General features: G+C 42.8%; 1 protein-coding gene across 1 annotated transcript in view; it reads right to left on the reverse strand.

The window, feature by feature from the left end:
* The window catches only part of igdcc3 (immunoglobulin superfamily, DCC subclass, member 3), a 114465-nt gene that overhangs the window by 27839 nt on the left and 68823 nt on the right, over positions 1-17803 (reverse strand). Inside the window, exons 5-6 of the mRNA XM_043677044.1 lie at positions 10835-10972; positions 2330-2488 (exon numbers count right to left, since the gene is read on the reverse strand). Of these exons, the coding sequence (XP_043532979.1) occupies positions 2330-2488; positions 10835-10972 (297 nt within the window). The remainder of the gene's footprint in view (positions 1-2329; positions 2489-10834; positions 10973-17803) is intronic.

Below are 17803 nucleotides of genomic sequence, written 5' to 3' on the forward strand. Positions count from 1 at the left end.
TGAGGGGCATGGATACGATAAATAGCCTCCACAATGTCCACCTTCTTCCTCAACCAAGGATCCCCCAGCACTGCAGTTGACAGGACCTTCAGCCAGGTCCAACCCATCTCCCACACTTCAGCCCTCACTCCCCCTCTCTTCCTCCTGCAACAGCGATAACGTCACCCTTGTGCTTACATACCATCCCACCAGCATCCACCTCCAACAGGATGCCACCATCAGACACATATTCCCCTCCTCTCCCTTGTTCGCCTTCCGTAAGAACCATTCCCTCCAGGACACCTTGTTCCATTCTTCCCTCACTCCCAACAATACCCCACAGCCCCATGGCACTGTCCATTGCAAGGTATAACACTTGCCCGTTTACTTAATCTCTCCTCAGTACCCAAGGGCCCAAACTCACCTCCTAGCACTTTACCTACACTTCAGTCAATCTAGTCTACACTGCTCACAAAGTAGTCTCGTCTACACTGGAGAAACGAGGTGTAGACCGGGTGACTGTTTCATAGAACACTTTCCATGTGTCCGCAAAAAAGACCCTGAGCTTCCAGTTGCCTGCAACTTCAAAACACCACCCTGTTCCCTGGCCAACATCTCTGGCCTAGGATCACTATAGTGCTCCAGCAAAGCTCAGCGCAAGCTGGAAGAACAGCATCTCATTTTCCACTTGGGGACACTGCAGCCATCTGGTCTCTGAATCGATTTCAATATGTTTAAGGCATGAGCACATTTGCCCAAAACACAAGGCATTGTTATCACATGGTCAACTATTACAAACAACCCATTGTTAGCCACTAACAGTCTCCATTAGCAACTATTCATTCTCCCAGGCTGATTGTTATCCGGTCCTGTATATATCCAACTGCTCTTCTCTCTCTTTGGATTTCATCTCCTTTCGTTGTTTACTCCTTAGCCCAGTCTTCCTTCTGCATAAAAACCAACTTTTATGGACAACCACCCGACGAAGGAGCAGTGTTCCGAAAGCTAGCACTTCCAAATAAACCTGTTGGACTATAACCAGGTGTTGTGTTATTTTTAACTTTGTCCACCCCAGTCCAACACATGCACCTTCAAATCACAACTTTTTCCTAGCCTCTATCAGTTCTGAAGAAGGGCCACTGGATCCAGAACTCTGCTTTCTCTCCACAGATGCTGCCAGACCTGCTGAGTTTTGCCAGTAATTTCTGGTTTTGCTACTGATTTCCAGCAACTGCAATTCTTTTGTTTTTTTTTATGGAATTGATCATCCCTGTCTCAGAGCACGCCAAGGAGCAGGGTCATTAAGGTCTACACCAGACCCCAATCGTTATCATGAGGGGAACTGGATGGGCATAGTGTTAAAATTCAGTCCAGGGGCTATCTGTAGACACACCAGAAAAGGTACCGAGGTGGCACATTTAAAATGACTTGGTGAGCCAGGAACAGGAGGAATGATCTCCCAAGTTCCATAAGAAGGACGTGGTTTATTGTTGTGTAGTGGGGGACTCCCTCCCTAAGCCTGGTCTGCGCCTCTTAACGCTGAGGATTCTGAGGTCAGTGAGAAGCATCGTTTGGTGCCTTCCACACGTCACCATATTCATTAGGCCCTGAGCTCACAACTCTGGGCTACAGTAAAGTGCCACCGAGCGGTCAGCTGACAATCGCCTGGGTATCTTTGAGTTAAAAACATCAGCAAGTCAGCCAGTCCCATGCGCACAAGTGACCATTTTGATGGCCACCTTTGCGCTTGGGACAACTGACCCCAAAACTGGAAAGCTCATGACCCAATCCATTGTGCACAGCCTCCCCGCCCCGGCACTGGTCTCCTGTTGGCTTCGTCCACCAGGAATAGTGTACAACCTGTGGAGGCCGACAATGCTAAAGGGGGAGAAACAAATTAATAAAAACCCATCCTCCCGTACACAAAGTCACATGGCCACAGGTAAAACACATCTGGAGATAGAACATTGAAACACAGAAAATAGTAGCTGCACCAATCATTTGGCAACCATTCAATATGATCGTGGCTGATTATCCAACTCGTCCTGCCTTCTCCCCATTCCTTTTGATTCCTTTAAACACAACAATTACATTCTTGTGTACATTGAAAACACTCAATGTTCTGAACGCAATCGCATTCTACGGTAGAGAATTCCACAGGCTCGCCCCTGTCCGGCTGAAGAAATATTCCATCTCAACTGGCACACCCCCACCTCCTGAACTTGTGACCCACAAACACCTCGGTGGTGAGATTTCGGCAACGTGAGAAACGTTTCTCTATCGCAAGTCATGTCAAATGGCAGGAGCCAATCCCTATTGCTACCTCCTGCAAGGAAACCTGCTACCTTACCTTGGACCACCAGTCGGCCCTGTGCAGTACGCCTCACGCGGGTCCCTGGTTTGTTAGCTGCACAGACATACACTCCAGAATGCTGCACCGATAGATCAGAGATCATGAGATTTCCTGTGCCCAGCACTTGGATTCCCTCCACACCAATTGGTCTGCCGTCTGTGGATACAGATATTTAGAGATTAGCAGCAATTTAGTTTGTGGGAAAACAATTCCGTTCCATCTGTTGCATAAAACCTTGCTGGCAAATCCAGCATGGAATTACAGAAAGGCAGGGATTAGTTTTGTATTTGTATTTTTGATACAAGGCTGACTTGATGGAAATAGTTTGGATATTAAACATTTGGGCTTATTATACAGAAGGGACCATGACTTTGTCACTGGTAAAACTTAGATGAAGAAGAAATACCTAGAGATGTGAAGAAATGAAAGGTGCAAACATTACAATGGAATGGTTCAGTGTTTTTGCTTCAAAAAGAAGACTATGGAAGTATCTTCTGCGCTGTTTCGGATCCATGACTGAGAGTTTCAACTGTTCAGGTTATATCAGAATTCTCTAAAGACTGAGGAACAAAGGATGCAGATTTTTACAGAGTGAGACTGTGGGTTTGAGCTGTTACATTGTGCTTGAAGTTAGGTAAAATGGAGTTGACAAAACCTTTACTTTTTCTATTTGCAAGCAGTGGCTTCACTTTTCACAGAATGGTTTTGTGTGGGGGAGATCATGCCTTACCAACTTAATAGAGTTCTTTGAGGAAGTGACCAGGTTGATAGATGAAGGAAGGGCTGTTGATGTCATATACATGGACTTTAGTAAGACATTTGATAAGGTTTCCCATGGTAAACTAATAGAGAAAGTGAAGTCACATGGTGTGCAGGGTGTTCTAGCTAGGTGGATAAAGAACTGGTTGAGCAACAGGAGACAGAGAGTAGTAGTTGAGGGAGTTTCTCGAAATGGAGAAAGGTGACCAGTGGTGTTCCACAGGGGTCAGTACTGGGGCCACTGTTGTTTATCCTATTGTTGTTTGTGACATAAATGATCTGGAAGAGGGCACTGTTGGTATGATCAGCAAGTTTGCAGATGACACAAAGATTGGTGGAGTAGCAGAAAGCATAAGGGACTGTCAAAGAATACAGGAGGATATAGATAGACTGGAGAGTTGGACAGAAAAGTGGCAGATGGAGTTCAATCCAGACAAATGTGAGGTAATGCATTTAGGCAAGTCTAATTCTAAAGCGAATTATACAATTAACGGAAGAGCCTTGGGAAAAGTTGATGGGCAGAGAGATCTGGGAGTGCAGGTCCATTGTACCCTGAAGGGGGCTGCACAGGTGGATAGGGTGGTCAAGAAGGCATATAGTATGCTTGCCTTCATTGAAGGGAGTAATGAGTACAAGAGCTGGCAAGTCATGTTAAAATTGTACAAGACATTGGTTCGGCCGCATTTAGAATACAATTCCAGTTGCCACATTACCAAAAGGATGTGGATGCTTTGGAGAGGGTGCAGAGAAGGTTTACGAGGATATTGCCTGGTATGGAAGGTGCTATCTATGAAGAGAGGTTGAATAGGTTACATTTGTTTTCACTAGAAAAAAGGAGATTGAGGGGGGACCTGATTGAGGTTTACAAAATCATGAAGGGTATAGACAGGGTGGATAGAAATAAGCTTTTTCACAGGGTGAAGGATTCAATGACGAGAGGTCACTCTTTCAAGGTGAGAGGTGAAAAGTTTAAGGGGGATACACGCGGTAAGTACTTCACACAGAGGATGGTGGGTGTCTGGAATGTGTTGCCAGCAGAGGTGGTAGAGACAGGCACGGTAGATTCATTTAAGATGTGTCTGGACAGATGCATGAGTAGGTGGGGAGCAGAGGGATACAGATGCTTAGGAAATGGGCGACAGGTTTAGACAATAGATTTGGATTGGCTCGGGTTTGGAGGGCCAAAGGGCTTGTTCCTGGACTATAAATTTTCTTTGTTCTTTTAGCATAATCACCAGCTTTGCTTCAGTGGGTAGCACCTTAGTATCGAGAGGCTGACCCAGTACAGGCTGTGCCCAGAAACTTAAGTGTAAAATCTTGGCTGATACTTCAGTACCACACTGAGTGAGTGCTGCAGTCTCAGAGAGAGTAGAGTAGTATTTTTTATGTCATTTCTACCATAGACAACTGATACAGTAAAAACGAGATCGTGTTCCTCCAGGACCAAGGTGCTACATGGACAGCACAAACTACTCGGTCATACACAGGATGGCGTAAAGTGCAAAACACGCAAATTACAGTGTAATAAGAGAATGATAATTAATAGACATTGTTCTAGCAGCAATTCTGAGTCGCGCAAAGAATTTCAGATGGAAACAAATCCAATCCTACTGTGTTAAGAGCCTGATGGCTTGGGGGAAGAAACTGTTGCACAGTCTGGCTGTGACTGACTGAATGCTCTAGTACTTTCTGTCAGACGGCAGGAGGGAGAAGAGTCTGAGTGAGGGGTGTGTGGGGTCTTCCACAAGTCTCTTAGCCTTTTGGATGCAGTGTGTGGTGTAAATTTCTATAATGGAGGGAAGAGAGACCTGATGATCTTCTTAGCTGCCCTCACTATCCGTTGTAAGGTCTTACAATCCGAGATGGTGCAATTCCCGAACCAGGCAGCGATGCAGCAGCTCAGGCTACTGTCAATGAACCCTCTGTAGAATGTGGTGAGGATGGGGGGTGGGAGGTGGGCTTTCCTCAGCCTGCCCAGAAAGTAGAGACGCTGCTGGGCTTACTTGGCTGTCGAGCTGGTGTTGAGGGATCAGGTGAGATTCTCTGCCAGGTGGACGCCAAGAAAGTTGGTACTCTTCACGATTTTCACAGGGGAGTCATCGATGTCCAAGGGAGAGTGTTGGCTCCATGCCCTCCTGAAGTCAACGACCATCCCTTTTGTCTTGTCCATGTTCAGAGACAGTTTGTTGGCTCTGCACCAGTCCGTTAGCTACTGCACCTCCTCTCTGTATGCTGACTCGCCATTCCTGATGAGACCCACTACAGTCGTGTCATCAGTGAATTTGATGATGTGATCTGACCTGTGCATTGCTGCACAGTCATGTGTGTCAGCAGGGTGAAGAGCCGGGGACTGACCACACAACCCTGAGGGGCCTCCCGTGCTACTTCTTGGATGAGAGGTTAAGTGAGAGGTCCCTCCTACTCTTTCAGGTAAATGTAAAAAATCCCACAGCACCATTATAAAGAAAAGCAGGGTAGTTCTCCCCAATAATCTAATCAACATTTGATCCCTCAACATATATCACTAAACTCTACTCATTATTACCTTGTTGTTTTTGGGGGCTTGCTGTGCAGAAATCATAGAATCCTTACAGTGTGAAAGGAGGCCATTCAGCCAATCAAATCCACATTGCACCTCTGAGGAGCCCACCCAGACATCCCACCCACCTCCCTAACCCTATTCCTGCAGCCCTGCACTTCCCATGGCTAATCCATCTAGCCTACACAACTCTGGACACTATGGACAATTTAGCATGGCAAATCTACCCTAACCCACACAGACATGGGGAGGACATGCTCTCAGACAATCAGCCGAGGCTGGAATCAAACCTGAATCCCTGACAATGTGGGGCAGCAGCGCTAACCACTGAGCCACTGTGCTGCCCTGATGGCTGCTGTTTCCTATACTATAACAGTGACTACACTTCAAAAAGTACTTTATTTGGTTTTAACATGGTTTGGGATGTCAGGGGACTGTGACAGGCACTACATAAAGGCAAGTTCTTTCCTTAACTTTGTGAAGTTGATTAATGCTGACGAGTCTGAAATCCATCATTAGGCACGCAATAAATCTACTCCTAAACCCTCAAGCTAATAGATAGTTCTTGTGGGCATGGTGCATGTTATCATTTTGACTGTACAGTTGAACTGATATCTCATTTCGCAGCAACCTTTTTCATTCTCACTTGGAAACAAATGGAGTGATAGATGTTATGAATACGATTGGACTGAAGTTTCCTAAGGTTGGAATGTGGTCAGCCAACTGCCCCTGCTTTTATCAAACAATAACATGCACCACATTGAAATTATATTCATTTAACTTGGGTAAAGCTCAGAAATCTCCCTCCAACTTTATGCAAACCTACTGGCCAGGTGCTTTGCACATCCAATTTCCATTAAAGCTGAATATCTGGTTGCTGAACACACAAGCAAGTAACTCACTAAGAGGAATGTTCCACAGCTTCTTCTCCAGTTACCACTCAGTGGGTCAGTTTAATCCAAATTGGAATGAAACAGTCTCAGTCTCATTTGGCCTGAACCCATTTTGTTCCTGCCAGGTAACAGCCTCTCCCAATCAAGCATGTTATGTATTTGCATAATGCACAATGGGCAGCATAGTGGCTCAGTGATTAGCACTACTGCCTCAAAGCGCCAGGGACCTGGGTTCGATTCCAGCCTTGGACGACTGTCTGTGTAGAGTTTGCACATTCTCCCCATGCCTGCATGGGTTCCCTCCGGGTGCTCCGGTTTCCTCCCACAGTCCAAAGTTGTGCAGGTCAGGTGAATTGGCCATGCTAAATTGTCCATAGTGTTAGGTGCATTAGTCAGGGGTAAATATAGAGTAGGGGAATGAGTCTGGGTGGGTTACCCTTCAAAGGGTTGGTGTGGACTTGTTGGGCCAAATGGTCTGTTTCCATACTGTAGGGAATCGAATCTAATCTAATCTAATCTACTGCAGGTTAAATGACTTGACCTTAGTTTCAGTATCACTCCCAGATCAGCACCACTTGTGATAAACTGCAATAAGGATTAAACTTGCATTCATGTAGCGCCTCCTCTGAACACCACAGCAGATTTTACAATGGATGGGTTGTATTTGGAAGTACAGTCACTGTCACGATGGAGGCAGCAAATGAACTGGTTGCTTGGTTTGTTTTTGAATGGCATTGACATAAGAAAATTAAACAGATTATGTTCATAAACCTATCAAATGCCTCTTTACATTTCCCTGAGCAAAGACTAGATGCCTTTATTTTAAAATGTTACCTGACAATCAGCATCTTCAGTAATTCATAAATCCCTCAACTCTGCACCAAGGTGACAGGCCAATTATCAGGCAAAACCTACACTAGGTCTTGAACTTGCAACTCTACCACTCAGAGGTTAACAATCGTACCGATTGTTACCAACGAGGCACGAGACTATAGAAGAATGTGACTTGATTCTAAACTCAAGCAACCAGCCAATGTTGCAACGGTGAGAAATGTTCTCCCTACTCTATCCAATAGCAATCCTTCTCCAGCATCAGTTGCACGACCAACTGTTTAAAGCAAATCTGTGGCACAGTGGTGCAGCCGTGCGCTGCCGATCAAAGTCGAATGAACTATGTGGAAACTGCACATCTCACTTCACACCAAACCTCTTCAGTCTAGCCTGGTTTCAGATTCACGAATTAGTGTGAAAGAATAGAGGACAAAGCAAATCACCAAGTGCCTTGTCTTATAAGAATCTCCAAACTCAACTATAATTCCACAAATGCAAAATTCTCATTTTTAATATTAAATATAATATAGAACACATGCACACATATATTGTATAGCGTACTTTATCCCATACATCCTGTCCTACACTTGCAAAAAATCACAATCTTCAGGGAGGATCTTTCATTTGGAAAACTGTATAGATTAGTGACCAGATAGAAAACATAAATCTGATGTGGCACAGAAACAAAATCATATTATAATATGAACCATATTTTAGTCAATTCAATTACAGCATTATACATTATAAATGTGCTTCCACTATAATGATATCTTCAATGTCCCCATTATAACTATATCATCATCAACCATTATAGCAACCTTTAATTTAGTACTGCACCATTAACAGCTCTCAGCCCGAAATATTATTTTGGGAACAAAATTTTATTAGAAACCCAAGTTTATTAGAAATCAGCTTGAAGAATCAGATTCAAATTTCAATCAACACATGAGATAACCAAGTTTAGGAAAATATTGTTCAGTTCATATTTATCATTGTCAGTTAATAGCTATGAGAAGATTGAGTTCAAATCTTCCTCTAACAAATTTCTTCGGTAGTTGGATTAACAGAATCCCGGGTTTGAACTCCAGTCCTTCATGTCTCAGCTGATCTGATCTAAAGTTTTACTTTTAAATATTTTGATGTTATCTTATTTATTGGTAAATTCCAAAGCTTACAACAATTTCTGAAGCACAGAAACAGAAACCATAGTTGTTTCTCCAGCAGAGCTGAGGAACTGGAAGCTCTTCATCACCACAACAGGCAAGGAATGTATATAATTCTCAGCATAGTCCTGATCTTTACAGTGAGGCATGAAGAGTGAAAAGAATGAAAGAATCTACCAAAGATCTTGGGCAGGATCTCACCATCATTCTCTGGATCTACCTCCTGCTTTACAACAAAATCAAACTGGCATGGAGGGAAAAAAACACGCAGTTTGGAATTCCTGCCACTCGGAATGGCTAAGGTCGATCCGTGTGTTAGAGAGGGCATTGGACCACAGAGTGTAGAGTGAGAGGGTGGTTCTAGAATCTTCCTGCAATGTTCGATCATCTTGGCCAGCAATGAGTGCTGGACCATGCATTTATGTTGTGGAGCTGGCATTTATCCTCTTCACATGTTACTGCTGGGTCTCCTGACCCCAATGCAGCTTTAGTGAACTTTGAAGTGGGCTCCCCATTTCAATGTAGAAAGCGGATTTAAAAATGTTAATAAAGACTCTTGCCTCTCAAGGGCAAGACACTCAAACGCCATGAGACACACTCATGTAAAAACAGCACCATGTAGAGTGGTTCAGGATTGTGTTTTGCACATGTGATGGATTAACCCTTCCCTTCCTCAACACTCTCCAGTGGGGCAGAATAAAATAACAAGGTCAATATTTCTGAGTCTCTACACCTTCCAGTATTTCTGCCTGAGTGCATCTGCCTTAGTGTGTTTATCCCAGTGTTTCGGCATTGTAAAAATCTGACCTGTGTGTCTCAATCAGTGTATCTCGGTTGGTTGACGACCTGAAGCGTGGAAGGCAGTGAATCACATACTGAGTGTTGATTATTTTATACTCTGCCAGTTTTTAATAGGCAAATAGAATAGTACCTCTTGCATTACAATTGCACTGTCCAGGATTGGTCTGTGGAGTATGAACCACAATTTCACAAATCCTGAAATATTTGGCGACTTACGGCCCAGAATAAACCATTGATAAAGACTGCTCATGCTTCATGCTGGAAATCAAATGCTTCATTCACTCAGCTTGTGGTACATTGATATTGGAGACAGAAATGAGTAAGGTATGAGTCAAATCACAGAGTACAAGACTAGGACCAGAATGACAGTTGATTGGAGGATCCTACTCTCCAATGAGAAATAAAGTTGCTTGTTATTACAAGTAAACCAACACCGAAAGTTGATGAGGATTTTCTATTACTCTATTTTGGTCCTGCATGTTCCTGAACTGTCATTATGTCTCAATAAAACCTCAAGGACTGCATTATCATCTGAGGCCTGGACTTGGAGCTCCAGTGAAGACAATTAGGATCCATTTCATGCTGAAAGGAATATATCAACAAAACTGGACACAAGCCGAGAAATTGACGTCAATATAATGATACTTCCACAAATATCTTGAGGATGATACATTGAGGAAATAATCAATGCACATCCACTGATGGTACAGGTTTAATAAGCAAGTGCAGAGATAACTGAAGGTCAATGTACCTAAGATATAGGTACCATGACATGAATGCACCTGGGCAGCCACACTGCTCAGGGTCAATCCACAGTGGGTTGTAACTAAGTAATTCTATTGCACACTGATGGGGGCACATCACTGTTCTCCAACTCTAATAGAGTCTGACCTTGACATGCTGCAATGTTGGTAATCTGTGTGTCTGTAAAGGTGACCATTAAATCACATGATCTCCCTTCTGAGCCTGGTCAATCACTACATGTGTGACTGGAAGGAATTAACCATACACTCCAGTAAGCTTTGTCTAATTATGAAGCACGACTGTTAAAGACAAACATGACTCACTATTAATCCAGTCCTTTCAAAGAACTTGGTTCTCGTCTCCCATCACATTGTTCAAATACATGATTATTCATGATAATTAGTGACCGTAATGCTGCTGTTGGGATGAGCTTGATATCAATACTCCCTCATCCTTTGCTTAACACATTAAATCATCAAGTATTTCCCAAAGTAATCCAACATGAAAAATTCATTCTCCACACGCAGTACTAGAATAGAGTGAAGGAGGGATTCTTCTGCTACCCAGGCAATTCTGACACTATCCCAACACAAGAATCTGAGGCAGAGTTTCTACACCTCTCTTTCCTCCCTTTCTATTAAATCTTGTTTTATTGACAGTGGCGTTTCTTGATAAACCTTCCTCCGAATGTAACCATTCCCTAGAGAGAGGCATGCCTCAGTCATAACCCCAAAAGGCCCCAGCACGGAATCACTGACGTTCTCAAACTCACCGAGACGGCTCCAGGATACAATCGGACGAGGGTTTCCGGTCGCAACACATTCCAGGACGGCTGTTTGGTGCACGGTGAGTGTGAGGTTCTCAGGGCCAACCAGGATTGTTGGTTCCTTATAAACATTTGAGTGAGATCCTGAGGAAAGAATCAAAAGGCAATATGTAACAAGCAAAGAGGGAAAAAAAGACAAACCTGCATTTATATAGCATCTTTTCAGGACCATGTGATGTCTCAAAGGTTTTGTAGCCAATTCTGAACTGTAATCACTAATGCATGAAATGAGCAGCCTAGTTGTGCTCAGCAAGACCCCACGAACACAAACATAATGAACATCTAAGCCATTTTTATGGTTTTGGTTAAGAGATTCTATTGGGGAGGATGCCATGGTTAATTCTCCTGCTCTTCTTCGAAATAGCATGATGGGATCTTTTCTCTTCATTGGAGCAGACAGTTGATGCCTCACTTCAATGTTTCAGTCTCTTATGATCTCAACTGATGGTAGTATTGGACAAGTTAGATTCCAAAATGATAGATCGTAAGTTTAATCTTTGAAGTTTGGTTACCATGTGAATTCAGTCACTGAACATACTCGTGTGAATCTGCCAATGTACCTTTCACAAAAAGAACACAAGTTTAATACACAAAAGAAAATAAATAAAACAAAGCTACATATATGTGTACTCATTTAAGATAAATTTAGAAATACCTTACAATGATCAGTAAACCAGAAAGATTTGACCCTCTTTACTCAGCAATATCCTTTACAGACACTCATCTCCAGTGAAGTATCACACCAAATTTCACTCTTCTTTCTTACTCAACTGACATGGTAACAAACCTTCCTATTGGCAACTTTCTGCATATTCACAAGATGTGATTCTCTGTGTTTCTCCCAGAGACAAACAGGCAGGCTAACTGATTTTTCATCACCAAACTCCAGGAAAAAGGCTTCTTCCAGCCCTGTCTACTTGAATTGCTAAAACAGTTTTTAAGACTTCTTTTCCACCCTGATGGCCTGAAGACATCCACAAACTGAAAACTGCCCTCCTACCAGAATAGATCTTTTCTCCTGAACTCAACCTGCCTGGAGCTACCAGCCATCTATCTCTATAGGTCGTCAATGTTCCATTTAATAAAGAGCCCAGCAACAATGTTCACTTTAATCTTAGTTGTTCTGATGCAGGTTTCAGAGTTCTATGCATGGCATATTTAAACCAGAGCAGAGGTTATACAGTGGAGGATGATGTGAATGCACATGGTGCTTCTTAGCTGCAACATGGCTGCTTAAAGAAGCACTACCCAGTGATTATCTTAACAGTTAGCTTACCTAGTCACAGCTTACATTGCATGCTTTCTTGGAAAGGCTGATCTGAACTCCCTGTTCAAGTTTAAAGAAATCAGAGAATTCCAACCAGAAATCCATGTTTCTGCCACTTTTGTGTCTAAGTTCCCCAATAATAGTATTTATTTTATAAACCTTTATCACAATATAAGAGATTGGGTCCAAGTACTCCCCTGGCATTGCACTGAAATGACTGCCTTGATGTTTTCCTCAAGTCTTAGAGTGGGAATTGAACTCAGAACATTGTGACTTTAAGGTGAGAATGCTCAAATTTAGCCATGACAGAGAGTTACTCAGTGTGCTCACAATCAAAACCCCTTCTCAGGGGTTTACTTCTTTGCGTGTGCTTGGCCAAAGAGGAGCTTCTGACAAAGGAATTGGTCATTGATACTGTTTAAGTCAGTAAACATAGATTAAATCAACAAAGAATGAGGATGAGCACTGGGTCCAATATTCTGTTTTCATCTTCAGTCGTTGTACAGCACGGAACAGACCCATCAATCCGACTCATCCACACTGACCAGACATGCCAATCTGACCTCGTCCCATTTGCCAGCACTTGGCCCATGTCTTTCTACACCCTTCGTATTCATATACCCATTTAGATGCCTTTTAAATATTGCAATTGTACCTTCCTCATGATTTTATAAATCTCTAAGTTCACCCGTCAGTCTCTGAAACTCCAGTGAAAAAAGTCCCAGCCTCTCTCTATAACTCAAACCCGCCAATCCCGGAAACATCCTTATAAATCTTTTCCACACCGTATCAAGTGTAACAACATACTTCCCGCAGAAGGGCAATCAGAATCTTACGCAGTATTCTAGAAGTGGCCTCAGCAATACTTCAACAAGAAGATGTTAACTCAATGTTATATCACTTGACACAAATGTCGATGTCTGAAAATAAAATGCTATGGCAGCAGAAATGTCTAAGAGCTTCAGGTGGCGAAAAGACTGGCACATGAATCTTCACAATTCAAGGTGAATGTTCAGTTCTGATCAGTTGGAAGGAATGCAGCAAGTCAGATTTCCATTTATCATTTTCCAGTTACTATGGTTAAACGGTAAACTGCTGCACTAGTCATCCAGCCCTGTGTGAGGAAGGGAGGGGAACAGAGGGAGTTGGTTTGAACCCAAAGTGCACTTATACCACAAGAATAACAACTTTCTATCCAACAGCTGCAACACTCATTCTAAACAACCTAAAATTCCAAAACTCAGCAACATAAGGAGTAAAAAAGGGAGGAGCAGGTTATGAAAACCATTCTCTTGAAATAAAAAAAAGGTAACTGGTCACGATACATTTGTTTCTGAGAAGCTAAGGGAGCACAGACTAACACAGTAATATGGCTCATCGAAATAAAGATGGAATTGCATTTCTGTAACACTCTCATGAGTTCAGGAACATCTAAAATGCTTTACAACCAGTAAGTGTTTTCTAAACAAAAACAGAAATTGCTGGAAAAGCTCAACAGGTCTGGCAGCATCTGTGGAGAGAAATCACAATTAATGTTTCAGGTCTAGTGGTCCTTCTTCAGAACTGACGATAGCTAGGAAAAAGTTGCTTTTCCAGCAATTTCTGCTTTTGTTTCTGATTTCCAGCAGCCGCAGTTCTATTGGTTTTTATTTAAGGTTTTTTAAAACTTGTTATGTGCTCGTGAGTTTGGAAACATAGCTGCCAATTTTCACACAGCAAGCTCCCACAAACGTCAGCGTTTTCATTATTTAAGAAGGGAGGAAGCAGAACTACAGACCTGTTAGATTGACTTCAGAAGTGGAGAAAATGTCAGAATCTACTATAAAAGGATGTGATAACTAAACATTTAGAAATGAATGGTAAAATTAGGTAGAGTCAACCTGGATTTATGAAAGGGAAGCCATGTTTTTTTCAAACTCAGGAGTTTTTGAGGATATTGTTTGTAACCTGGATAAAGGAGTGCCTACAGATGTGGTGTATTTAGATTTTCAAAAGATTTTTGAAGACATCTCATACAGGAGTTCAGTAAATAACATTACAGCACATGGGATTGGAGAAAAATAAACTATTTTGGGTGGAGAATTGGTTCAAAGAAAGCAGACCAGCAGAATAAATAGAGAATGAGAGGTTTTTACTAATGCAGAATTGCGACAATTCATGCTAGGTACATACCTGCTCACAATCTTTATCAAATGATTTGGATATTGGGATCAATGGTCTTTCTAAATGTGAAAACCTAAGTGGTGAGTCAATCCATGTTGACTCTACCTAATTTTACCATTCATTTCTAAATGTTCAGTTATCACATCCTTTTATAATACTTGTGAGGTGGATGCAAGGAACCTTCAGAATACAACTTGAATACTTTGGAGCAAAAACAGAAAGCTACAATCTTTCTGAACTGGAGAAAGGCTGGAAAATGCAGGTGTTCAAAGGGACCTACATGTCCTTGTCATGAGTCACTAAAAGGTAGCATGCAAATGCAGGAGGAAATTGGGAAGGCAAATGCACAGTTGTCCTTCATTACAAGAGGATTTAAGTAGAGGAGTACTCAAGTACTTTGAACACAAATGTCTTGCTACAGTTGTGTACAGCCTTGGTGAGGCCTTACTGAGAGTACTATGTGTACACAGCTTTGACCCCTTATGAGAAGATAGATAAACTTGAGTTCATCAGATTACCCTTTAGGATGGCAGGGTTGCTTTATGAATAGAGACTGCAACTTACAAAATTCTCACAGGACGTGGAAAAAATAAGAAGTTTTCTCAGGCCGGTGAGTCTCCCGCACAAGGTAAGAAGGGGCAGGCCACTGACGACTGAGACGAGAAGGAATTCCTTCAATCAAGGGCTGTGGAAGCTTAGTCACTGAGCGTCAGCAAGACAGAGATCAAGAGATTTCTGGAGAGCAATGACATTGAGGGATGTGGAGATAGACTGAGAAAGTGGTACTGCAGTAGATAATCAGGCATGCTCCTACGTGTCCCTGACCAGATAATTTGTTTGGTGATTGAGGGATTGAAAAACCAAGATCTTGGGAACAGCTATAAAAGAGTGTCATGGCAGCCATTAAATTCAGTTGAGGAAGCGAGAGGGTTTCACAGTTGATGTCCCATTTGAAAATGAGTATCTCTGATGATATACCACTCGCTCAGTCCTACACTTGGAGGAGTAGAATTTAATGATCTCCCTCCTCCACCACCCCCCACACCTCAAGGGCACGTTCCTCTATTCAGTCCTTATGTCAGGGTCCCAGAACTCACAATAACTAGCAGCCCCTCTTCCCTATCGTACCTTTTCCTTTCCTCGGATTGCCCTACCAACACCTGGTGGGAGTAAACCTATCTTTTTGGTTAATTATTCATTCACAGGATGGGGACATCACTGGCTGGGCCAGCATTCATTGTCTATCCCTAATTACCCAGAGGACAATTAAGAGTTAACCACATGAGCGAGTAGCTCAGGTTGAGGTTCTGGATGTCAGTTTGCTCACTGAGCGGGAAGGTTTGTTTTCAGATGTTTTGTCACCATATTAAGTAACATCATCAGTGAGCCTCCGGTGAAGCACTGGTGTTATGACCTGCTTTCTATTTATGTTTTTAGGTTTCCTTGAGTTGTGATGTCATTTCCTGTAGTGATGTCATTTGGTCATGCTCATGTATCCTGATGTTCATGTCATTTACAGAATACTATGCAAGAACTGTAACAAACACTACATTGGACAAACAGGCAGAAAACTAGCCACCAGGAAACATGAACATCAACTAGCCACAAAAAGACACGACCCTCTCTCACTAGTATCCTTACATACAGATGAGGAAGGCACCACTTCGACTGGGACAACACATCCATCCTAGGACAAGCCAAATAGAGACACACACGAGAATTCCTAGAATGGCATTCTAATTGGAACTCTATGAACAAACATATTGATTTGGACCGCATTTACCACCCCCTGAGAAAAATAACAGGAAATGACATCACCACAGGAAATGACATCACCACAGGAAATGACATCACCAACCCAAGGAAATCTAAAAATATAAATAGAAAGCAAGTCATAATACCATAACTCCGGCTTCACCAGAGGCTCATTGATGATGTTGCCTAGGATGGTGACGAAACATCTGAAAATGAACCTTCCAGCTCAGGGAGCAAACTTACATCCAGTCAACCACATTGCTGTGGGTCTGGACTCACATGTAGGCCAGACCAGGTAAGAATGGCAGTTTCCCTGCCTAAAGGGTATTAGTGAGCCAGATGGGTTTTTCTGAAAATTAGCAATGGATTCATGGTTATCATTAGACTCTTAATTCCAGATTTTCATTGAATTCAAATTCTATCATCTGCCATAGTGGGATTTGAACCCTGGTCCCTGGGACAGTTATCTGGATTGACAGTCCAGCGATAATACCACTGGGCCATCACCTTCCCTACCTGTTGATATACGGATTCATTGCCTTACTAGCAGGCACCCTCTACAACTTGAACCCATTCAAAAACCCAAGCCAAACAGCAAATACAGGACACGGTGCCTCACCCATCCTCCTGGAGTCAGGAGGTGTGATAAATGAAATCTGAGACACTGCAAATCAATCTAACCAAACACTAGGAAGGTAATGATTGGAAGTGGTTGCTAACATTTGCAGTAGGCGCTTTAAAATAATGAAACTGTAGAATCTTCACGTGGGTAAATTAAAATCACATTGTTGTCAAGCCCATTGAATCATCTGAATTATTTACGCCGCTTGAAGTGCTACAGCCTAGGGAGCACAATAAGCAGACGTCAGCATGTTTAACTCAGTCTACAGGCTCCTGGGGTTGACAAGTAAGGCTTGAATAATAAATGCCAATACCACCTTTATCCATTTTTCTCTGAATTCTTGCAGACGAATAGCAGCTGATTGAAACATTGGGGCTTTCGTTATTGTTGCTCATCCAACACAAAGTTCAAAAGTACGTTCCAATAAAATGCAGTTTCATAGGCTGACTGAACACAACAGAATCTGGCCTCAAGTACACGAGCGAAGTGTTACCTTTTCAGGGACAGACTGGTAGATGCTGCAGCTCACTGGCTGTGACAGATCTCTTCCATTCTGCTGCTGGAGTAGTGTTTCCCTGATACCTGAGCTGACAAATACCCTGCTCAATATCACCCTGTCCAAGGAAGATCCCAGGGATTTCCTGCTCCACACTGGGCGAATTCATTTCAGCAACAAGTTACAGTTACATGCTGCCTTTAACACAGTAAAACAAAATGCCCGAAGACTCCTCCCAGGAGCCTGATGTGCACAACCTGAAATTTAATCAGTGATCTTGTGGGCGGAGGGCACAGGGAGATTTAGAACATAGAACATAGAAGAATACAGCGCAGTACAGGCCCTTCGTCCCTCGATGTTGCGCCGATCCAAGCCCACCTCACCTACACTAGCCCACTATCCTCCATATGCCTATCCAATGCCCGCTTAAATGCCCATAATGAGGGAGAGTCCACCACTGCTACTGGCAGGCATTCCATGAACTCACGACTCGCTGAGTAAAGAACCTACACCTAACATCTGTCCTATACCTACCCCCCCCCCTTAATTTAAAGCTATGCCCCCTCGTAATAGCTGACTCCATACGTGGAAAAAAATTCTCACTGTCGACCC

This window comes from Chiloscyllium plagiosum, chromosome 36 (assembly GCF_004010195.1).
Source record: "Chiloscyllium plagiosum isolate BGI_BamShark_2017 chromosome 36, ASM401019v2, whole genome shotgun sequence".
Taxonomy (NCBI): Eukaryota; Metazoa; Chordata; class Chondrichthyes; order Orectolobiformes; family Hemiscylliidae; genus Chiloscyllium; species Chiloscyllium plagiosum.